This window comes from Schistocerca nitens, chromosome 3, assembly GCF_023898315.1.
Source record: "Schistocerca nitens isolate TAMUIC-IGC-003100 chromosome 3, iqSchNite1.1, whole genome shotgun sequence".
Lineage (NCBI taxonomy): Eukaryota > Metazoa > Arthropoda > Insecta > Orthoptera > Acrididae > Schistocerca > Schistocerca nitens.
Genome location: NC_064616.1, coordinates 403353127 through 403378528, shown reverse-complemented (window position 1 = coordinate 403378528; position 25402 = coordinate 403353127). Strand labels below are relative to the sequence as shown.

The 25402-nt window shown below is 40.7% G+C and overlaps 1 protein-coding gene across 1 annotated transcript in view; it reads right to left on the bottom strand.

The window, feature by feature from the left end:
* Positions 1 to 25402, bottom strand: part of LOC126249251 (titin-like) — a 640870-nt gene that overhangs the window by 341166 nt on the left and 274302 nt on the right. Inside the window, exon 4 of the mRNA XM_049950908.1 lies at positions 3928 to 4080. Within this exon, the coding sequence (XP_049806865.1) occupies positions 3928 to 4080 (153 nt within the window). The remainder of the gene's footprint in view (positions 1 to 3927; positions 4081 to 25402) is intronic.

The window sequence follows — 25402 nt, the reverse complement described above, 5'->3', positions numbered from 1 at the left end:
TAATTTCAGATTTAGTCATGGGAAGCTACAATCTTTTGTCAGACATTTACATGACTACTGACTTTCTACACTGCAGATGAGTGAACATGAAAACTAAGGAGCAGTTACTTTGTTATGTGCATTTATAAGTTACTCCAGTTGTGGCAAGACTTAAAAAGCTTATCTCAGCTTCCATTCTGCTGTGTGAATCATCATCTAACTTGTGGTTCATAGTTACTAACGTCTCTTTAAATAATGCTGTAGCAGGAGCTATTTAGGTGGTGTAGCACCTTGATGTGCTTCTGATGAAACACGAAAAAACCACTAAAATGAATACAGTCAAAAATAACTAAGTTGTGGATCCAGAATTTATCCAGTAAAACAACACCATGACAGTCCACATGTGGCATATGGGTCTGACAGAATGCTGTAGACATCTTGAAGTACAGGTTTAGCCATATTTGTAGTTTCTGGTGTATTATTGATAATCACCAGTATAGATTTCTGATGTTAACCCTTTTGTTATCAGAATTAAAAAGGTCACATTAATTCAAATGTTTAGGAAAAGCTGTAACTGAACACATTGATGAGTAACATTTTAATATTTTTATTCAACTGAGAAGATATCCATAACTGTAAAGCTATGTTTTTGCAGGGAAGCCAATTTGGCAATGTACGTAAGTGGCAAGAAAACATTAACTGTGAATCAAACCATGTAACCAGATATTTTGTAATGGAATGGTTTTCTTGAAATGGGGACAGTAACCCTGATTTAAGTTTATGTAGTGACAGGTATTTCCAAAGGACAATCAACCTCAATTCAAGTTGTCAAAAAATAAATATATGATTTTTATATTACAATGTGACTAAAGTGGCTAAATTCATGAATTAAAAAATGTAATATATCAACATTTACTTGCTTCTTTACAGAACTCTTAATGTGTTTCATTTTCTGCTTTGAAAGGGTTTATATTGTTCCACCAGTAGAGTACACCAGCTTTAATTGCACTATTGAAAAAGAATAAATTTTTAAGAGACAGTGGTTTTCAGTGATAAGTGCTAAAATATAGGCTACAAGTGTAAGCTGTCTCATGCATGTTACTTTCATTTTTATGGCAAGTTTCTTGTGCCAAGATATCTAACTGAATAGTAAATGATGAAAAGCTCAAAAATAAGGTCATAGGTAATGAGCAAAAAGTTAATACATAATGGAAAATTATCTTCTTTACTGTGATAATGTCATATATTCATTTTGAAAGAGTGACCTACATCACATTAATCAGGTCAGGGATGAACCTTAAAGTCTCACTTTCAGATATTGTTAAGAGCTGTTTGCTGAATTGTTCAAAGTGTACAACTGATAGTATTAAATGTCTTGTCATAACGTAAACTGATATCAGTGTACAAGCCATGTTATTTTTTTGAACTGGACAGATGGATTTTTATATTAAAAATGAATAAATTGAATATTCATTTCATTCTGACAACTGTAATGTCATATATTAGGCACAGTGAAACAAGATTTACAAAACAAACACAGGAGTACCAAAAAGTCCTCACACAAAACCCATACACTTAATTTTGTGGCTTCCACAGTAGGGGGTATCAGCTGTTGAACTTGTCACAGTGGAAAATAAATAGCATTTATTCTCTTTTCATTTATGTTTAAAAACAGCTGTGTTATTGATTTCCACTTTAATTACTGTCAGCTGCAAAGCCACATGGCTGCATCTTCAGGCACATAATGCAGGAACTGATGTATTGCAGCTATGCTCATAAATATATCATATGGAAATTGATAGGTAGGTGGATACCTGATATACTTTCAACTGTACAGTACGTCACTTTCCACATTATGTGCATGAATCTGAAGCATTGCAATTTCGAAATGGACTGCAGTTAAAGTAAAAAGCAAAAATTATAGCTGTTTGAAAATAGAAATAGAAAGGAAATAAATAGCATCTTTTTTAACCATGGAAAAAGTATGCCTATGTTACAGTTCTGTTCAGTAAATAATATGGATCTGGCTGCTTGGACTGTTGCACCCATAAAAGCTGTACACGTGGAATGGTAAAATGTGGGCAGCAGTTCATCTTGTGTTTTTGTTCAGTGTAATAATTGTCACGGTTAACATTGTGCATGCCTACATTGAAGAAACATTTTTTTACATAAACAAACATATGTACAACAATATACTGAAAAAAGTATATGTTTTGTCTTTTTGAAAATTGTTACATTAAGCATCCAATTTGATTCAAATTTTATGATTATCAGCTCTTATGCACATGACCTACAGTTGCCAGGAAATAATGAGTAGTTTACTTATTTATTTTTACTATGAATATCCATCAGTCACAGCCCATACACCATATATGTTTTACATCAGCATGAAATTTCTTAAGAATGAGTCTTTGGACCCAATGAGTGGGTTCAAGCAACCACCCAGTAATCAGATCTCTGAAAATTAGTCAACAGAAGCTTTACAGGTTGTTTCACATAAAAAGTGTTTCAACTTATCCATGGCCAGTGTCACAAGAAATTTAACTGTTACCTCATGTTAATCTGCTCTCTGAGAGATTTTCCTCCCATGACTTGTAATGGTAACATGACAAATAGTTATAGCCAGATTAACTTGGAAAGTATGTACTAAACAGTGTACTGAGCTGTCAGTTTGACAGTAGTGTGGCTACATAAAATCTTAACAAACATATTAGAAAAAAAGATAGATTGCTTCTCATGATAAAGTAGACACATTGAGTTGCAGACAGGCACAACAAAAAGAAAAAACTGTTACACATTTAGCTTTTGGACAAAACCTTCTTCAGAAATGACAACACACAATTCGTACAAGCAAGCACACCTCATGCACACATAACCACCACCTCCAGCAACTCAGCTCGGAATCCATTCTGGTCCAACCTGCCAGAGATGTTGGTCATGTGTGCATGATGTGTGCTAGCTTGTGTCTGTTTTGTCTTGTGAAAAAGTCTTTGGCCAAAGGCTAAATGTGTAACAGTATTTTCTGTTCATTGTGCCTGTCTGCAACTCAACGTGTCATCTTCATGGTGAGTAGCAAACTATCCTTAGCCTAATATCATTCATATTCCAACCTGGAGTTCCCATTGTTCAATACCGTATTATGTGTGTTAAATAGCAGACCAAAGAAAGTAAGAGAATACAATCAGTTCAGAAATTTTAAATTGGATTTTGTATTGAGCTGCACTTCTGATGAAATTCCTTTCTGATATAAAACTAATAAAATTATTTCCTATATCCGACCACTGTATTATTCTACTACAGTATTGAAGGTAGTGACAAAGTGTCTAAAAGTGTGTGTGTGTGTGTTTGTGTGTGTGTGTGTGTGTGTGTGTGTGTGTGTGTGATCTCATCAGAGCTGCATCATGCACTTTCTTAGAAGACCAAGGTGGACAATATACTGCAATAAAGACAGGAATGAGCCATTTGAGAAATAACTCTACAAAAAATGTGCTTGTCACCGCAATAAAATGATGAATTATGGATCTTCAGCTTTAATTACACCGGGCAAAACCCATCACCACTAGCAAGATGTAATATTGAATGAAGCTCCTATACAGGATTTCATTTAAGTAATAGTGGAATTGCCTCCTTCGTGGCAGCTTTGTTGCAGTATTATCACAACCTTGCATTTATTGTAGCTAACCCCTACATTTCAGTACATATTTGAATTTAGCTGAGCGTATCATGTCACATCAAACTGGGTAAAATACTGTTGCAAATGGCAGTTTCATGAGCATGCAATACAGCAGTGGATGTTTTGCAGGAAAAGATCTAAGCATTCCGAAAAGTGTATCTCCATATTTTGTTGGTTTCTTTTCTTTTTTAAAATTTTCATGCTGGGTCAGGGTAAAGGAGGGATGATATGGAGCAGGGGTGGGTGTGCCCTTCTCAGGGCTTCCCGTCGCCTACCATGTCCTGGTCTTCTTCAGGATCGCAGGGGTCGGAGTCGGAGCGGTCCACTGGAGCGAACTTCATGTATTGTAAGCGGTACTCGGATTGCGGGGGGCCCTCCGACTTGCTCCTGCGAGCGGGCCTCGCCCGGCCACCTCCTCGCTCCTCCGACTGCAACACCAATCATCCACTTGTTCCCGATTCCACTCACACTCATAGTACTTCCAGTGTACCACACATGGAAATACACACTTCGACAATGGTAGCCCTGCAAAATATATTTTACTGCCCCACAAATTCCACAGAGAATTTCACTCTACTCAAGTTCTCTTGTTGATCTTTTAATCTATATTGGCATGGAAATGCATTAGGCCATGTAGATATGATCAGTTCCTTGTAAGACTTGATGGTGATTACTCTTCATATTTCAGCATTATTGCTAGCCCTGAACTTGAGAAAATATTGGATGTCCAATGTGAACAAGTCTTAAAGAGTTTTTCTGTATTCTCCATTGTCGCAACTGATTATCCTTGCAAGAACACTCCCCTGTTTTGAGGTTTTCCAGCAACTTCAGGCAGAGAGATGCAGATCTCAAGCTTCTTCTTTGAATTTCTTCATTACTTGGAAGTCATTTATGGCAAAAATGTACTATTGTGAGTCATTTTTATTGGAAAACATTGTTGACTGTGAAGTTAATTCAAATTCTTTTTTGTATTGGATGACATCTGTGGGTTTGTTATGGGGAAAAACTACTAGAGTACACCTACATGCAAAGCACAGTTATGTTACTTCAAAGGAAAATGTTTGCTATCCCTGCCAGCTCTGTCTTCTTTGTTAGTTACACATCAGTAAAAATGTTGTCCCCCATGTCCCCCCCCCCTCCCCTCTCCATTTGTAGGGCAACGCCAGCTCAAATAGAGTCAGTTCTTGTAAAGTAGGTTGCTCTTATGGTTGATTGATACCTTACTTACTCTATGCCTGTGATACTCTCAATGAGATTTTTTTGTTCATAATACCAGTCATGTTTAATCTCAGTTTTAACTGATTAAACTGTAAAGTTTCTAATCTTGAGATACATTTTAGGAACCATTATTATCCTCTCTCATTCCCCTTGATATTATTTAAAAAAGTTATAGTAAATGGAAATTGGTGGTACTTTAAACAATAAGAACTTTGCTCCACATTTTAAATTCCTAAAGCTTACAGTGACACAGATATTAGAGTTATATTAGAAGAACTGTAATTGTGTCTCTGAAGTTGTGGAATGTGGAACAAACAAATGTAATGTTTCTATATTTTATTTTATGGATAATTTACCTGACCAAATAAATAATATATAGTCCATACATAGCTACTTCCCTAGTTTTTTCTTTCTCATTGATTTCATCACTGGGTAGTAATATAGTAGGATGATACATATTCATTGAGCATCGTCCTGAAATATTAGATGACCGCCTTGTAAGATATAACTATTAGGCTATAACATCTGAAGTGAATAATTCATTTTAATTCCTCAAAGCAGATTTGTCTGGCGTCAGGTGTAACGTACAACAATGAAACTTAACAATATGAGGCATCTTTCAAGCATCTGTGAGTGTCGCAAATACTACTGAAAGCATATGCACTTGAAGGATTGAGTGAATTTTTTAGTGTATTAACATGCCACAACAGCTAACAGCAGCAAGTTGTAGAAGAATCCACTAGCTCAGTAAAGTTTTCAGGCAGTACCTGGTCTGATTAGGGAATCAGGAAAGGTATGCACAGAATGCAGTACAATCTACAACAGAAAGCTGGGGCTGTGACTCACCTGATTAGTAGACAAAAGATGGAAATGCAAAAATATGTAGGGGCCTACAGACAGACAGTGGGTGCATATGGACAAGGATATACACACATTGACACTGTTGCAAGGTGGAAGAAGGTTTACTGCTATGATTTCTCCATCTGAATTGTGACTTCATGAGTTCCATAAATATATTTTGAGGTCCTGAGTTGGATCATATTAAGATGAAATAATCATGTAAATTTAGTTGCGGGGGAGGCAGATACTGTAAGAATCCTAACAAAATGTACTTCATACATTTGCAAAAAATGTCATCTGACAGTTCCTGAGTACTATTTGTCGAATTTGGACTCTTAACTGCATTAACAGAAGAGAGACAGAAGATGCATCACAAGTTTGCTCAGTTAGCGTGAAAGCCTCACAGATATGCTCAAAAATACCCATTGAGAGACATCACAAGGAATATGGTGTACAGCATAGAAAGGACTGCTCTTAAAATTCTGTGAGCATGTGTTTCAAGATGAGGTGAGAATCATACTATTTCTTCCCACACTAATATCTCATAATTACAGTACCTTCTGTGGAAGTGTAGCAACATTTGCTCTTCCCCAACACCGTCCATCAATGAAATACTGTGGGAGAAAAGGGTACACAATATATCCTCTGCTGCACACCCAATTGTGATTTGCAGAATAATGTCATGTCATATGGCAGACAGAGAAAGTAAATAACACCTGCATTCACATGGAATTTCTGGCAGAAGCAAATGAGTAATTGTAGAATATCCATGGTGAGTATGTATGGTCAGTGAATCTATGAGCATTATGAATCTGGATGCAAGCTGATAAAGAAAAAGAAACTAAATGACACCATGCGGTGAAAAAGCCTGTTCTGAGTTCCCCATTACAATTCTGAGTAAAAATCAGGCTGATTCCTTCAATAAAGACATGTGCTATTTGTTTCCAAACTAACCTGCCACCTCTGAAGGCCTAATGACAGTTGGATCAGGAAAGGCATAGGAGAGGGCAAAGAAAGACAGAAATACACTCCTGGAAATTGAAATAAGAACACCGTGAATTCATTGTCCCAGGAAGGGGAAACTTTATTGACACATTCCTGGGGTCAGATACATCACATGATCACACTGACAGAACCACAGGCACATAGACACAGGCAACAGAGCATGCACAATGTCGGCACTAGTACAGCGTATATCCACCTTTCGCAGCAATGCAGGCTGCTATTCTCCCATGGAGACGATCGTAGAGATGCTGGATGTAGTCCTGTGGAACGGCTTGCCATGCCATTTCCACCTGGCGCCTCAGTTGGACCAGCGTTCGTGCTGGACGTGCAGACCGCGTGAGACGACGCTTCATCCAGTCCCAAACATGCTCAATGGGGGACAGATCCGGAGATCTTGCTGGCCAGGGTAGTTGACTTACACCTTCTAGAGCACGTTGGGTGGCACGGGATACATGCGGACGTGCATTGTCCTGTTGGAACAGCAAGTTCCCTTGCCGGTCTAGGAATGGTAGAACGATGGGTTCGATGACGGTTTGGATGTACCGTGCACTATTCAGTGTCCCCTCGACGATCACCAGTGGTGTACAGCCAGTGTAGGAGATCGCTCCCCACACCATGATGCCGGGTGTTGGCCCTGTGTGCCTCGGTCGTATGCAGTCCTGATTGTGGCGCTCACCTGCACGGCGCCAAACATGCATACGACCATCATTGGCACCAAGGCAGAAGCGACTCTCATCGCTGAAGACGACACGTCTCCATTCGTCCCTCCATTCACGCCTGTCGCGACACCACTGGAGGCGGGCTGCACGATGTTGGGGCGTGAGCGGAAGACGGCCTAACGGTGTGCGGGACCGTAGCCCAGCTTCATGGAGACAGTTGCGAATGGTCCTCGCCGATACCCCAGGAGCAACAGTGTCCCTAATTTGCTGGGAAGTGGCGGTGCGGTCCCCTACGGCACTGCGTAGGATCCTACGGTCTTGGCGTGCATCCGTGCGTCGCTGCGGTCCGGTCCCAGGTCGACGGGCACGTGCACCTTCCGCCGACCACTGGCGACAACATCGATGTACTGTGGAGACCTCACGCCCCACGTGTTGAGCAATTCGGCGGTACGTCCACCCGGCCTCCCGCATGCCCACTATACGCCCTCGCTCAAAGTCCGTCAACTGCACATACGGTTCACGTCCACGCTGTCGCGGCATGCTACCAGTGTTAAAGACTGCGATGGAGCTCCGTATGCCACGGCAAACTGGCGGACACTGACGGCGGCGGTGCACAAATGCTGCGCAGCTAGCGCCATTCGACGGCCAACACCGCGGTTCCTGGTGTGTCCGCTGTGCCGTGCGTGTGATCATTGCTTGTACAGCCCTCTCGCAGTGTCCGGAGCAAGTATGGTGGGTCTGACACACCGGTGTCAATGTGTTCTTTTTTCCATTTCCAGGAGTGTAGAAGTCTCATAGGTAAGAAATGGGTGTTTCTCATAAAAAGAATATTCAGTATCACTGAAATGATTTTCTGCATAGAGCAAGAGGCCCCAACATTCCAACCGCTGAATTGTATCCAGTTGGTGCCATAAGACCAGTACCTCTTCTTTCCTATGCTGTTATCATACTTAGATAGTGCTCTGTCTTAACAGATGTTACTGTTAGCAGTTTTTTCTTTCTTTTTTTCCAATATATTCCACTCATTTCAAGGGGTAGGAGTAGTGAGCAGGTGGCCACTTTCCAGCCTTTGATATAAAAAATTAAAGAGATGAATGATACTGACTGACATAAAAAATATAACCTATGGCACGATGAAATGTAGATGAAAAACATTATGCAACATTATTTTCGGTATTGGCAAAATTTTTGTTGTTCCTGGAATAGTTTTTTGAGCTGCTTTCAGATCTATTATTAATTTTTTCTGTTACTTCTAGTTTTTTCAGAAATCAAGTAAACTCATTTTCCATTTAAACCTAAGTTCCACAAAGAGACATTTTATTGCAAGTAAGAGAAATTTTATTTTAGTTATATGGAGTACATGGCCACCTATCTGGCTGTCGCCTGGCCACCAAGAGCTGCTGCATAACGATTTGATTCACGGATCCAGTTATATGGCTCCTTCCGTGTATAGCGATTTTACAACTATGATGTGTGGGGCCTGAAGATGGCATCAATGTAATGCCGAAACTGGTAGCACATAAGAAGTTCATCAAATAAATTTCTACAATACATACGGCTGTTGGTAAATTATTGCATCAAGAAATATCTGGCTGTTAGGTGGGAAACTTTAGTACATTGCTGAAGTGCTTCAGTGTTGTGAGGTTATATCTGTGCTGTCAAATGTAGTTTTGCACTTTCTTAGAAATAAGTTTCCACAAGTGTTTGAATAATTCAAATGTATTCTGTTGTGTTTGTGGTAGCTACATAATTCTTACACAAAGACAGGAAATTAACAATTTTGTGAAAAATGTCTACTACACATACTTCGGTGTAAGACTTGGTGATCAAGACAAAAGGTGGGGACCACACAAGGTGTGCTGTACATGTGCTAAGGGACTGTGACTGGAAAAATGAGAAGAGGAAATCAATGTCTTTTGCAATTCCCATCGTTTGGAGGGAGCCATAAAGTCAGGTATATGATTGTCATTTTTGTATGAGTAACACTGAAGTAGGAAGGATATGAAATATTCTAATAGTTCTTCAGCTTTATGACAAGTTAATGTATACTGAATCTCTCCCTATTCCAATTGCACCTACCATCCTTGAAGATTTGCAAGAGGAGAGCAGTGCAGAAGATGAATGCCACGATGCTGATGATTACAAGCTGGAAGAAGATTCTGCAGCACAACTTTGAGTTAAAATAAACCAAATGACTTAACTCATGACTTGAATCCGACAAACTACTTAGTTCATGACTGAAAGCAAACCATCTTTTACTACCCAGGATATGATTCTCTTGATACAAGACCGGACAAAAGGAGTTGATAAAGTTTTTTAAAGAAGAAGATCATCTGGTTTTTTGTTGTGATATTAATGGTTTATTGAATTTCTTTAATGACACTAATGATCCACGTCAGTGGAGGTTGTTCACAGACTTGTCAAAATGTAGCCTGAAATATGTATTTTTACATAGCGGAAATTTGTTTGGCTCATTACCTGTTGCCCATTGAGACACCATAAGGAGACATATGAAAACCTCAAAGCTATGTTGAAATATGTGAACTATCAAAAATATCCTTGGTCAATATGTGAGGATCTGAAAGCAGTTGGCATATTACTTGGCCAACAATGTGGCTACACAAAAATGCCATGCTACATTTGTGATTGGGACAGTCGAGCTAAAGACAAGCCTGAAAGAAAAACTCTCCAATCCAGCCCACAGAATACGATAAATGAACCAAATGTTCAACCAAGCAAGATATTATTACATTCTCTCGGATTAATGAAACAGTTCACTGAAGAACCCTCAAAAGATAGCAATGACGGGGTCTTTGTGGGGCAGAAAATCAGAAATTTAATGAAAGTACAATGAATCCAGTAGAAAGAAGGGCTTGGGTTTTGTTTAAAGAAGTAGTTCCCAACTTTTTGGACAACAAAAAGCAGGAAAATTATAAAATCACAGGTAAAACAATTAGGTTGTGCCATGAGTGTGAAGCTTCATTTTCTATATTCATGTACTGATTTCTTCCATGTGAACCTTGGCAATGTCAGTGAAGAACATGAGGAATGGTTCCACCAGGACATCAAGGAGGTGGAAAAGAGATGCCAGGGAAGATGGAATACATACATGAAGGCTGACTACTGTTTCATGCAAAGGGAGATGACACTGGTGAAAGGAGTCAATCAAAGAAGAGAAGTTACACCCCATGTCAGAAATATGAGGCATGTTTTTTAAGTAAGTACTGTTTTGAAATTAAAAAAAGATGTGCTAAGATATCTCAATAGTTTTATTTTTACATGAAAGCCTGTACCTTAATCTACTTTTCTACATAATTTCCATCAATATTGAGGCACTTGTCATAATGTTGTACCAGTTTTCGAATACCCTCCTCATAGAAGTCTGCCACCTGACTTGTTAACCACTGCATCACCACTGTTTTGACTTCGTCATCGTCTTGAAGATGCTGACCACCCAGGTGTTTCTTCAAGTGCAGGAACAGATGGTAGTCACTGGGCGCAAGATCGGGGCTGTATGGAGGATGATCTAGAGTTTCCCATCGAAAAGATGTGATGAGATCTTTGGTCTGATTAGCCACATGTGGACGGGCATTGTCTTGCAGCAAAATGATGCCCTTGCTCAACTTCCATGGACTGTTGCTTTGATTCTGGTGTGACATAGGCCACCCATAACAATTTGGCTTAAGAAATCATCACCGTCATTGTGTACTGCTCAAGGAAAGTCAATGCACTGTCTAAATGTTTGGTTTTGTGCGCATCCGTCAACATTTTTGGTACCCAACATGCGCCCAATTTGCGGTAATTCAAATGCTCAGTCACAGTGCCATACAAAACACTACGAGAAACATTAGGAAAGTCATCCCACAAGGAGGAAATCATAAAGCATCTGTTTTCTCTTGCCTTATTGTCCACTTCCTGCACCAAACTTTCATTAACGACCAAAGGACGCCCACTCCGTTGTTCATCATGCACATTTGCATGGCCATATTTAAATGCTCTCACCCACTTTCTTACCATTCCATCACACGTAATATTTTGTCTGTAAACTGCACAGATCTCGTGATGAATGTCGATCACTTTTAGGCCTTAAGCACTAAGAAATCTTATAACAGCCTGTACTTCACAGGCAGCGGGACTCACGATTATCGGAGGCATCTTAAACACTCTGTACACAGTGTAAACAAGGAAGAATCAGACTGTAATGGCGTCAGTGCGTAGATTAAGGTACAGGCTTTCATGTAAAAATAAAATTATTGAGATCTCTCTGCACGTCTTTTTTTAATTTCAAAACGGTACTTACTTAAAAAACACGCCTCGTAACTTGATGCAGTGACATCAGCAAAGGGAAATTAAACCGTCATACATGTGTCATGCTTTTGTAATAATTTTTAGCATTTTTAAGGGAACAAATACCACTGTATACTTTAATGCAGTATGTAGTGATTCTATACAACATAAGAAAGTAAATAATTTACTTTTAATGGGATAAAAAAATTCACTGTTAGAAAAAAATGTTATTTCAGCTACAGCTTCAAATGTGATTTGTACAAAAATTGGACAAGGTACAGAACTCAAATCAAATTTTAAATCAGGACGAAAAATACATTAAGTATACCTTACGGTCATAAAACATCATTCAATAAGTTTTAAAATAGAGCATAGTGTAATGTGTGTACTTCTGTGACCTATGGAGATGATTGTGGTGAGAGTGCCTCGTAACATTTTGTAACTGTGGATGTAATTGCAAAGGGTGTTATGTGAAAGAGGGTGTGGAATGTGTACAAGGGAAGAAACTGGTAGTTGGATCATAGGTGACAAAAGTGGGTAGGATTGCACCTAAAAAGAATAATGTTGGCTTGGAGCCTTTATTTGGCATGTAGGAGAAGTTACAGTTGATAGTATGGGCAGATTTCAGGGATGATTTCACAGCATGAGAGGAAAACATCATTAAAATTACCCCTTGTGAGGATATTGAGTGCTTTTAGATAGGGGAAGGTGAGATGTGTTGATACAGAAATGGCAACAAGTCAGAATTCTCAATGAAGGGAGATAGAGTGGGATGTTGGGATTCAGGTTAACAGAAAACAAAGCTCAGGCAAAAATGTTCTAGCTGTATGAAGGTGTGCAGGCACTTTATAAGGTGATGCAGGATATAGGAAGCAAAAGTAAATGGATACAAAATGCAAGACTGAGTGGGTGTCATTCAAGGATTTGTAAGGAGTGATAGAGCATGGAAGAAGCAGAAATCCCTACATTTGCTTGTATAAGAAGGGAATGAATAAGTCTTGTACACGTGAATTACAGTCATGAGATTTTGATTTTGTTCTCACATTTGTCTGATTGGTCTTCACAGTTTTTTTGCAGGGGGGGGGGGGGGAATTGTAAATTATTTTTGATGGTGTGTTGTCCTAGATATTTCAGAGTTTTAACTAGGTGGATCAAATGGTCACAAATTTTGTGAGTTAAATTGTAGAGGTGGAAAAAAAAGTAATTGATGTGATGAATGGACAGTGCACTGTTCACTAATCGCAGCTTTGGTGTATGGAGGATAAAGGAAGATAAAGGAGTTGTGCTATGACAGATATGGGGGGCACAATGTTATTTGTTGTTACACAAGACATCCACCCATTAGGATGGATGCAAATAAGCTGATGCAATTGACTGGAAGGGTATACCAGACAAGTTTCAACAGGAGATCTCAGTGTCACATGTAGTCACAGTATTGGTGACTGTGAATAAGAACTGTGAGGATATATTCCCTTGTGTTGGTGGACTAGGTGCAGCAGAAAAAGCCAGGATGGTTTTAAGGAGCGAAGGTTCCAGGTCAATAGGAAGAGGTTTCTATGGCGGTGGTTTGTTGACTTTTAGGAAAAAGAGAACTTCTGAATTATTCCATAAGTTGCAGTGGAAACCAATGTTACGGGTGGTTCTATACAAGACTGAAATGATGTCTTAGAGGTAGAAAGATTGTTTTTCCTTGGGTTGTTGGGAAGGGGTTAGTTGCTGCAGAGGAGTGAGTAGTAAGCCACAGGATCGTGACCACTATGTCAGGTTTTAGTGAGATATATGAATGGTTTGGTACGGTTGTAGAAAAGAGAAAAATAATGTTGTGCCTTTGCCACACCATTCTGAATTTTCAGGGAGTATGGTGGGGAAGTAGATAGGTTACATTGCAATGGATGTAGGGTAGCTGTTATGGTGAGGAGGAAAGTGAATAGGGGATCTAGGAATATTTGGCTGTAGTGTTTGGAAGTTCAAGTTGGCAAATGTTTTGTATAATTTTTGTATCTAATCAGGTCATCGTCATGTGACTAGGGCCTTCCGTTGGGTAGACTGTTCGCTGGGTGCAAGTCTTTCGATTTGATGCCAATTCGGCATCTTGCGCATCAATGGGGATGGAATCATGATGATTAGGACAACACAACACCTAGCCCCTGAGCAGAGCAGAGAAAATCTCCAACCCAGCCAGGAATCGAACCCGGGCCCTTAGGATTGACATTCTGCAACGCTGACCACTCAGCTACCGGGAGGGGGGGGGGGGGGGGACATCTAATCAGGTAATGTCTTTGGATTTTCGAGGAAATGAATGGGGGTTTCAACAGACTTAATGGTAAAGGTGAGTCTGTTACTTTTTGGCATGGAAATGGAATAGGATTCATTATTAGTATCATGGAGAGTTATCAAAGTGACACAGGAGGGGAGAAGGTGATTTAGTACTTTCAGACAGGTTGAGAAGAAGAGAGTGAGGATGGCAGAGATTCCACAGGCAGGAATCAGGTGTGTGCAGAAATTGAGACCTGTGGATTTGATAAGGACAGTCTATGCTGTGACAACTTGGGAGATTTGATAACATTTGTACTCCTGGGTCATGATTTAAGGATTCAGAGCTTTGCGTGGGTCTCCTTGATTGCTGTTGCATTAGTTTTGGGAAAAAAATTATTCATAACAAATGAGTTGTCAACATTTTCCCCAAAAAGCAATCTGGCATCATTAATGGTAGTGTCCACACAGTAAGTGTTTTCTATACATGAAATGGTAATAATAGTAACCATACATGTGTCTAAGATTTCAGTAACAGTTCAATACAACATTTTTATAATGGAGTGGAGTTGAATTTTATGGGAATATGTACTTGAGGACTTTTATTTTGCCAAAAATATACAAGAAGTTGGGGAATGAGCATTTTGCGGTATAAGCTGATGGGAGATCTGCCTAAAGTGATTTAAAAATCCTGTAAAGTTGCCAGTTCCTCAGTGCTCATCCCTCATTCTGACAATGCACATACAAGATGATGGCATTTTCTTAGCAGAAACAATACGTCTCAAGTCCAAACAAGAATTTATTTTGTACATGGTGGTGGATGAAAATTGGGATTTTAAAAGAATGCATCATTCAGCCTCAAACATGGATGGAACTTTTTTTTGGAATGAATCTTCCACTTTGTAGAGAAGTGTATGCTATACTGGAACTTCTAGATAGATTAAAATTTTGTTCCAGACTGAGACTCAAATTCTGACCCATGTGTTCAAGACAGTCCTTGCTGTATACATAAAATGCCCCCTTCACCTAGTACAACAGTGAAAATTGTACTGGCAGTGTGTCTGAATCTCTATCACCAGCGCATAACATGTACATCAAGATACATGTTGTAGATGTCACCTGTAGGAGGTAGTCATAATAACCTCTGACCCAATCTCTCACCCCCTCCCCTCTCACCCAAAAGAAAAGTTGTGAACAAAATGTTAGGAGCTAACACTCTTCAAATCACTATGAAGTGTGTGGCAGAGACGCTGCACTTACTATTATACTGTTTATTAAGATTTCTTTCTGTTCGATTAAAAAAATGCAGCATTAGGACAATGTCTACATGTTCACCTTCGTATGAGCTCTTATTTGTCTACATTTATTTCCACAATTTCTATGAGATTGATACATGGTGGGTTGAAGAATATTTATAGTTTCTGCCCTGAAAGGAAGTTCTTATAATAACTCCCTTCAAGTGTCTCTGGTGAAATTTTTTTAAAGACTAGAGATATTGTTGCATTCTCCTGCTACTCAAGATGACTATTTGCACCAACGTTCGTTGTCTACATGCAGTGTCCCCAGGTAACCCTACTTGATACAGAAACAAACAAGATCAGGGTTTAATTTCCCAAGGTCATTATCAATCCAGCATTCACATTAATCAGTTTATGGTACCACAGAAAACAAAGTCCAGATGGATGGACACAGTTTGAGTACTTGATATTTGTCCCATTTACTTGCACATTATTCAGTTAGCTTATGGGGACCAAAAGGAGGTAGGCAAAAATATGTAAACATCAAAAGAAAGGCATGGCTGTACATGAATGCTGATGCTAGCCAAGCCTGCAGGTTGCACTGTTTTATTTGATTGCAAATGGCACCTGTGCAATGTCCTCAATATATTGCAATTGGCTGTTGTAGTCGAAATTGTGTTCTGTGTATATAGTTGTGAGTGTATTATATCAGAGCTCATTGCTTTCAAACATGGTGAAATTGTTGGTGCTCATATGGTGGATGCTTCCATAACCAACGTAGGTTTAGGTGTTTCAAGAGCCACTGTATTGAAGCTTTATGCAGCATACAGGTAAAGCTGGAAAACATCATCCACTACGTCACAATGCTGACAAAAGTGTGTGTTTAGTGATCATAATGGAAAGGCACTGAAGAGAATTGTGACGAAAAATAAGAGGGCAACAGCTGCAAAAGTCACTGCAGAGCTGAATGTCACACTCGTGTACTACTCCAACACAAAAACGACACGAAGGAACATCCATAAACTGGTAACTGTAGTGCAAGCTGGAATTCCAAAACCACTCATTAGTGATGCAAATGACTATGACACGGAAACATTGTGCCCAAGCCATAAATCCTGGACAATCTAAGAATGTCATTTGGTTGGATGAGTCTTGTTTCACGCTGTTTCCAACTTCTGGCCGAGTTTATGTCCCAAAAGTGAAACATGTCGAGCTTTAGTGATTATCTGGGAGGAATGTCATGGTATTTCATGAGCCCCAAGGTCGCTCTGCAAGGCTGCACTACTTCCAAGAATTATATGACAATTTCGACTGATCAGGTCCATCCCACGGAACAATGTTTGTTTCCCAGTGGTGATGCTGTGTCCATACATGGCAGGATCTCTGTTGACACAGCTCGCATTGTCCAGGAGTGGTTTTGTGAGCACGAGGATGAACTATCGTATCTCCCCTGGCCTCAATATTATTGAGCCCTTGTGATCTAGTTTGAAACGATGGATGCATGATTACTATCCACCTCCATCATCATTAACTGACCTAACCACTATTTTGCAACAAGAATGGTTTACAATTCCCTTGAAAATCATACAGGACCCATACTTCTCCATTCCAAGATGACTGGAAGCTGTTCTGAACGCCAACGGTTTTCCTACACCATATTACACATGGTAATGTGTTGAGTTTCTGGTGTTCCCATATTTTTGTATACCTCCTGTGCAAGTGTTGCATTTGCAATTGATTTTGTTGATTAGCTGCCGTTACCCAGTAATCTAGCAAGGAATGGCAGCTTGGCATTTGCTTTGCTGAGTGTCATATCTATATGGTTGTACCATTTCATATAACATATGGCTACTCCCAAAATTTTATATGATACAATAGACTATATTCGTGACTCGTTAGTCAAAGGATGCCACGAGTTTACGTTTTATAAAGTGTACAACACTGCATTTATCCATGTTAAGAGCTAATCGCCAGTCTTTCATTTTGTCAAGATATATCTGGATATTACTGCAATTTTTTTTTATTTTTTTTTTTTTTCTGGATAGAATTTCCTCATTCCCAACTGTGAACAGTTTGGGACTGAAACTAATACCATCCGCCTGGTCACTAAATGTGCTGGGCAAATCAAAATGAATATAGCGATTACAGAATGGGATAACTATTTAAGCATAGTGATACATTGATAAGAATGACAGAGAATATAAAAGAAAGAGCAAGAACGTTTTTACCTACTTTATACGTGCTCTGTGGTACACCCCTTGGTTACACGGACAACATCGAAGCCAAAACACATTTCACGTCATACATTCTGAAGCCTATATGGTGCCACCGATAGGAGCGCATTAGAAATGCGCATTTTGCGTTCTAGAATCGTTTTCGGCAAAGAACGCGCACACACGACGTCTTGCACGTGGCCGCACAAAAAAAAAAATCCGTAGATATCAGGTATGGACATTTAGGAGACCATGAGTAGGGCATAGCATCGTCACGTCCAGTACGACTGATCCAGTAGGCTGGAAGATGATTTAAAAATCTGTGAACGCCCATATCCCAATGTGGGTGTACTCCATCTTCCTGACAGATGTAATCAATGTTAATTGGTGACAGCAACCATTGCTCCAGCAGCTAAGGTAAATCTATGTTGAAACACTTTTCTGAATGAGGAAAAAAAAGGCCGTACATTTTTTTTATTGACATCACATAGAATACATTAACTTTCTGAGTGTAACTCTGCTGTTGTTCTTCTTGTGTAACGGTCCCTGTATGAGCACGGCTAATCCCTTCTTGGATTGCTTTTGCCTCTTCTCCTCCTGGAATCTCTTCATTATTTCTCTTCCTTTCTCCCGTTCTTTTTCCGTGATCTTCTGCATCCTCTTCCCTTGTCTGCTCCAATGGTAACACACTATCTCATATTAGGATGGTGTGGAAAGTTTCATCATCACTAAAAGTGAGACGTGCAGCAAATGTTTCTTCCTCCATTGCTTCCAGCATTGCCATGGCATAGTTCTTACGTTTTACTTGGTCTTCGAGTTTCAATGCCTGTAAAATTTTAATTACGTACGAATTCATTTTCAGGTTAGTTTAGAGAATATGCTAAACCGTTGTTATAGCATTTGTACGTCCCTACTGCCTTCATACGTGGATTTCCGTGGACTATGTTCAAATAAATACGAGAGTCAACGTTTTGCGCTGATACACGTTACCGTCCGGTATATTTTCATTTGCAAAGCACCGTGTTTCGTCAAATTTTCGACGCCATCTGCGAATGTTTTTGGCGTTGGAAGTGCTTGATTGTATCGCTGACGAGATCTTCCCTGCATTTCGATTACAGAACGACAACTGCTAAAGCGCCCTATACATGCACCAACTGATCGACCGACAAACTGGACTTGTGTGTAGTCGTTTTGATCGACCGACGGACGAAGTTTTCTTGCTGGGATATCACCATGGTAGGATCAGCCCACCACTCCACTTAACAAATCGTGCCGTGTGTAGCGCTTTCGCGCCAACCGCCCGACGGTCGTTTGTCTTTACTCTCATGTCACCGCGCGCAGGAGTGAACGCTATTCTATAATAAACATTACTGGGTGCGAGCCGGATGAAACTCTAAAGACAGAGTTTCTGGAGAAATTTAATGACTGTAGGTGTTTGTTGCACACGTCGTGCGAGAAGTATAGCAATACAGATGCAAGAAATGAAGCACTTTTTTCATTTTCTGACGAAGCCATAATAGTTTCGTGTGGCACATAGAGAGAATAAAAGATCGTCGACCTTCTGTATTTCTGACTTAAACGGAAAGTGTGGGATTTCTTTTCACGTCTGACAGCTGCTAAATGCTTCATTTCTTATGTATGTGTTACTGTACTTATTAGCTGACCTGCGCTACTACCATGCGTAGTCTTTCGGCTTCGAATTTGAAATGAGTTTCTTAGCTTAAAGACCATCTTTTATGCTATGTACATAAATAAATTAATAAGTTCACATGAAAGTCTATTGTTTTATTTATTTTACTTTACCATAATGTGTTTCCTGAGTCAGCTATAAATCACTTTGTAGGTTTCAAGAATCATAATTGTGGGGATACGACAGCACTGGATTGGATGCACTCTTACTTCTGTAAGTGGCTAGAAATCGTAATGTAGCTGACAGCCTCTCTCGTGACTGTATTCTTTTTCGTTAATAATGGTTTTATGATGTTCAGCAGTCCTGAAATGCATGATTAATCCATTCTTGGATAATTAGGAATATCGGCCCCCAGCTACTTAAGTAACAGAAAATGAGTGATTTTTTTTTCATGGTTTAGCCGCTTCATTGCCCACAGCTTTCTCTGGGACTTTTTTGGCCTTGTTACCTCTCAAAAAGCCAAGGCAAAACCCCGCTAAGTAAAACCAAGCGGGATCTCGTAGAACATTAACTGAAAAAAACCTGAGATAAGTAAATCGAAACAACAGGGCGGCGTTGTAATCGCTGAGTGGAGTCGGTCGGGATGTGCATAGGGTGCCTCTGAATTGGTCAGTTGGTCGGTAGGCTAATAAATAGATGTGTGTGTAGGGGCTTTAATTTATTACAAGTCGAATACCTTCTGTATGGGATGCGCAGTTCTCACTTACGACACGGAACTTCTCACTTTTACATCACTGCGGACGCGTCGGCTTCCGATTCACTGCGCTTGCGCAACGATAGATTTCTGATTTTTTCTTTTTTTTCACACTCTGTAATTGTTGTCGATGTATCGCTGCGGGTTAAATAGTTGTAGCAGTTTGTAATCGCTATAATCGTTTTGAATTGGCCTGATTTCCTCCGGAGGTGCAGCAAATATTACTCGTAGATGCCGCTAGCTTTTACAGAACAATTGCATGGCTAACGTTGTCTGTTCATTCCATGACGGGGGGCCGCTGCGACACACTGCGCCAAATACGAGGGGATTCCAGGTCAACGCTCCCCTCGCGCAAGGCTCACAGGGGGACTGTTGGCAACACCGCCACCGCAAATGCTCTACTGGCGAGGGGTGCACGCCTCACACAACTACTGCCCACGTGTTTCTTGCCGGGATTGGCGTTAGGAGGTATAATAAGCGCTGCTCAAGACGCAACCCGGCTGTATGATGTGCCCTGCCGCAGTAGCTGTATTAGTACGGAACTCAAGCCGACAGTGTCCACTTTATAAAGCCGGTTTGCCAAACACAACTACAGTAACCCGGTAACTGGAATGACGGTCCGAACTACTGTGGTGCCGAAAGTTACCGTTTCCACACGCTGCAGCAGAAACGGTTGTGGTACAGTTTCCAATACGACGTCAACTGACAAGTTTCAGTTGGGCAGTAATGTCACCGTTCAGGTTGCGACAGCAAATCTGCACTAAGAACTAAACACGAATAAATAAGAACTACAAATGTCGGGTACAAAAATTACACGTGTATGCCAAATATAGTCACGTGTTATAAACACGAATATTCATTCTTTATCGTCCAAAATTTCGAGCTATCATTCATTGTGTCTCAAAGTACAAACAGCAATTTACTCAATAGCTGGAGCTTGTGTCGAGTCGAAATTATTTTGCATGCAGCCTTTAAAGAAGTGCTTTTGTGTTTCTAATTTTCATACCTTTAAGTGATTTATGACCAGTTACGCTGTCATTACCAAAATCTGAATGTATTGTCAAGAGTGAACGACAGGTCCTCATTAATTCTAGAGCTTTCATTTTTTCCGCCCATGGAAAAGACTGAGCTGCTGGGAAATTAATATTGCCCTTCTGTTATTAATTAATCAATTACTCTCGTTTACCTACAATATAACATAAAAACAAATCTTATCCATGTATCTGATGGTATGAACGTGTTATACATTCCCAGCAATACCTTGTTTTAAAGTATCAAAACACGTAATTGTCAGATAGCTTGTAAATAAAATATGTTTTCACCGTCACTGAGTTGGTCTATTCTGACCAAACTTCGAAACTTCTTCTAGCGTATGGGCACAGTGCAAGGTCGAAGAGCCGGCCGGAGTGGCCGAGCGGTTCTGGGCGCTACAGTCTGGAACCGCGCGAGCACTACGGTTGCAGGTTCGAATCCTGCCTCGGGCATACCTTAATCTTGGTGACCGGACTTCAATTTGAGCCCTACTTCCCGAAATGTGATGCGAGTGTGTCAAATGGTTACATCCTTTACTCCAACAGAGCATAATTTATTGTATCCAAAGTACACTCATCTCACGGCGGCGTAGCATCGCATACTTTCATTATCTAGCGTGACGTAAAAACCGCAATAAATTTCTTGCTGGGTGACATATTCCTTTACACATTCCGATTACTATCAACAATTAAATCTGCAGAATATTTAACTCAACTCACAGAAGAACGATCAAAATGCACCGTTTTCGAGGTTTCAAATACAGCACCCACGACTCAGCGAAGATCACATTCTTTGTAACAAAAATGTTGTTGACCATGTGAGTTAACGGGCATTGCGCTCTCATTTAAATATATGGCCGAAAGAATCAGCCTACAGGAATTGTGAAGCGAACCCTGTTGTCCAAGACTGCGTGCCACAATGGGTGCAGATTCACCACGAGATGGGGAAACTCACAGGCGTCTATTGTCTATTGAGGCCTAAGCGCTGTTATGTGCGAGTGAGACAGACGAGAACCTACGTCATTGGATAACCCAGTAGAAGCCTTTTGTGGCCAAGGAGACGTAGCAGTGTTAAATACGGCGGACCTAAGATCTGCCATAAAGGGAAACGTTTATGAATACTATTTAATTCTGTAGTAATTCAGGGAATTAAGCCACAGTTATTTTAATCTACCATCCTTCATAAATTTTTATGGTGATGCCAATAAAACTTGAATATTCATCATGTCTATAATAGTTTAGGATTTACTGTTAAAGTGAAATTCACAAGTTTTGTAACAAAGACCTGAATGCTAAAATCTGAACGCTTTAGTCGATCTTAACGATCGACATTTCATATAGAAGCGCATCAAATGACAAACGTTGTAAATATCAACTCTGCAACCTTATTTGTTTAAAAGATATAGTAAACTTAAATTATCACTATTTTCAGTTAAGCATCAGATCATCATTTCCTCCACAAGGAACACATTGAACGATGACAGCATGACACCTTATCGAATCATTCATTAGGTAATAGAATATTTGTTGTAAAGTTTAGTGCATAGTAGTTACTTTTGTTCTTTATTTTATTATCAGAAAGCACATTGGTGCAAGGCTACTGCCTGTGATATTCAAAGTTAAGAAGGAAATTGTATTGGTTTTATGTAAAAGAATTTAACAGTGGATATTATTGTTACTTTATTTAGAACGTGAAAGTGCTCGAGCTTTCCTTATTTAAATATGTTAAAATGTAAAATAATGTAGAATAAGCTCAGATGGGCGGATGCAGGAAAGGGAACTGCGCTAGTCAGTTGAGCGAAGATGTTCGGCGCGGGAAACGCGGTCGGAGACGGGTAGGACAGTTCTGGTCTAGACACCAAAGGGTAGAGTTCGGCTGGAGACACCAAAGGGTAGTTCGGACTAAGACACGAAAGCGGACAGCCGATCTTTAGGCAGCTAGGAAGTGAAACGACTTAGAAAATTTCGCGTTGTGTGGTATCGCGGGACTTTAGTCTCTGAGCGGTGAGCAGTAGCACGCCTTGTGTGAACTCTAACATTTCGCGTAGTTAACGAGATGGACTGGTAATTCACGATGAGATCGTGAATGATCGAATTGTGTCAAATGGATATGCGCTAGAGTGTAACAGTAACTCTAAATACGACCACTTCAGCTATTAGTTTGCTTTCTGAATAAAAATTATTCGAACCAAATAGCAAATGTGTGGCCTACATCATTTATGGGTCGTTAATTTAGTTCCCGATATTACTCGTATTATTACTGTTATTATATGCTATGTTAACTTTGTATTTCGCGAACTTGCCATTAGCCAGACAATTTAACCAAAGGGTCACAAGTGTCTAACTTAGGGCGTGTAATGCGACAGGTGCGGTTCAACCCCTAGACGAGTTTGAGCCAAGACATTTCGACGAAGAGGAACCGCATGTGAGGCCGAACATCTTTGGGGATGTTAGCTCCCAACCATTGTTACAACTCTCTCGCGAACCTATTATCCAAGTAACTACTGTCACCTGTTACCACGAAACAAAAGGAACGAGAATTTTTCGCATTACTAAGACTCCATTTGTCACGACGTATCATTTCGCCCCTGTTTTTCGAAACCTACGCAGTGACAAGTTTTATGGAAGTCGATCAATACAGTGGCACATAGGGAGTGAACAAGCGGTTTGACATTGACGTGTCCTTATCTCAGTCGAAAACCAAAAACCAGCGCAGCTTCTGCGTAGCCCAACAGGAAACGCCAAGCAAAAATATTCTGGGCAGTTACGACTTTCTCAAACGAGACTTATATTGACAGCGCTCACCGTTGTCATGAAGACACAGTAAATGACGTCGAGGAAATGATTAATTACACATGAACAATCTGTATATGTATATCTAGACCTATACGGTCCAGTCACATTAATATGACAACCGTCTATGTTCGACGCCAATGTGCAATAACCACTCACAGATAGTAAGTGGAACCAATATCGGTGGAAGCTGTATGAAGCACGCGGGGGCACGAGGAAAACAGAGCAGTCCATCTCGTAATGCGGAAACGGAGCGATTTATATGACGTCTTTCAGGCCACAGGTGAAAGCGTTTCCGAAACTGCTAAGTTAGTAGACTGTTCGCATGCCGCCGTGGTTGAAGTATACTGGGCATGGAGAAATGGCGCTATCCAAAGCCGGGACAGTGGCAAATGTGGTGCACCACGGGCCGTAGATGACAGGGCTGAACGACGGCTGCAGAGATGTATACGGGCGAACAGATGTGCAACTGTTGAGCAATTGATCGCCCAGATGAACCAAGAGGTTACCAAGAGAGTCTCGTCAATGACGGTTCAGCGAATATTGCTGCGTATGAGCCTCCGCAGCAGGCATCTTGCTCGTGCAGCCATACTGACTGCTATTCATCAGCGACGAAGGCCAGAATTTGCACACCAGTACCGCAACTAGATCCGCAGCTCGTGGTCTTGCGGTTGCGTTCTCGCTTCCCGCGCTCGGGGTCCCGGGTTCGGTTCCCGGCGGGGTCAGGGATTTTTCCTGCCTCGAGACGACTGGGTGTTGTTGTGTCGTCTTCATCATCATCATTCATCCCCATTACGGTCGTGGGACCTCATCATCATCACTGCAACTGGAAGTCTTCTGAGGCAGCAGTATTAGGTGACTCGCGTCTTATGCTCCAGCGGACATATGGCCGTTGGCATGTATGGCGCGAAACATCTGAAAGCAAACACCTTGCAACAATCGTGGAAAGGGTCCAGGCCGGAGGGTATTCCCTGGGTGATCTTTTCGTTCTGAAGGGCAAAATGGACCAACGTAAGTATGCACGTAACCTTGGGGAACACGTCCACCGCTGTACGCAGTCTGTTTTCACTCGGCACAATGAGATTTACTAGCGTGACAATGCAACGTGTCACGCAGTGTACGTGCGAAGAGCACAAGGATTTGCTTACCGTACGGCCTGGCCACCAGCCTCCCCGGATCTATACCCAATCGAGAATCTGTGGGACCACCTCGATCTACATCTACATCCATACTCCGCAAGCCACCTGACAGTGTGTGGCGGAGGGTACTTTGAGTACCTCTATCGGTTCTCCCTTCTATTCCAGTCTCGTATTGTTCATGGAAAGAAAAAACTGTCGGTACGCCACTGTGTGGGCTCTTTGATTTTATCCTCATGGTCTCTTCGCGAGATATACGTAGGAAGGAGCAGTATACTGATTGTCTCCTCGGTGAAGGTATGTTCTCGAAACTTCAACAAAAGCCCGTACCGAGCTACTGAGCGTCTCTCCTGTAGAGTCTTCCACTGGAGTTTATCTACCATCTCCGTAACGCTTTCGTGATTACTAAATGATCCTGTAACGAAGCGCGCTGCTCTCCGTTGGATCTTCTCTATCTCTTCTATCAACCCTATCTGGTGCGAATCCCACACTGGTGAGCAATATTCAAGCAGTGGGCGAACAACTGTACTATAACCTACTTCCTTTGTTTTCGGATTGCATTTCCTTAGGATTCTTCCAATGAATCTCGGTCTGGCATCCGCTTTACCGACGATCAACTTTATATGATCATTCCAATTTAAATCACTCCTAATGCCTACTCCCAGATAATTTATGGAATTAACTGCTTCCAGT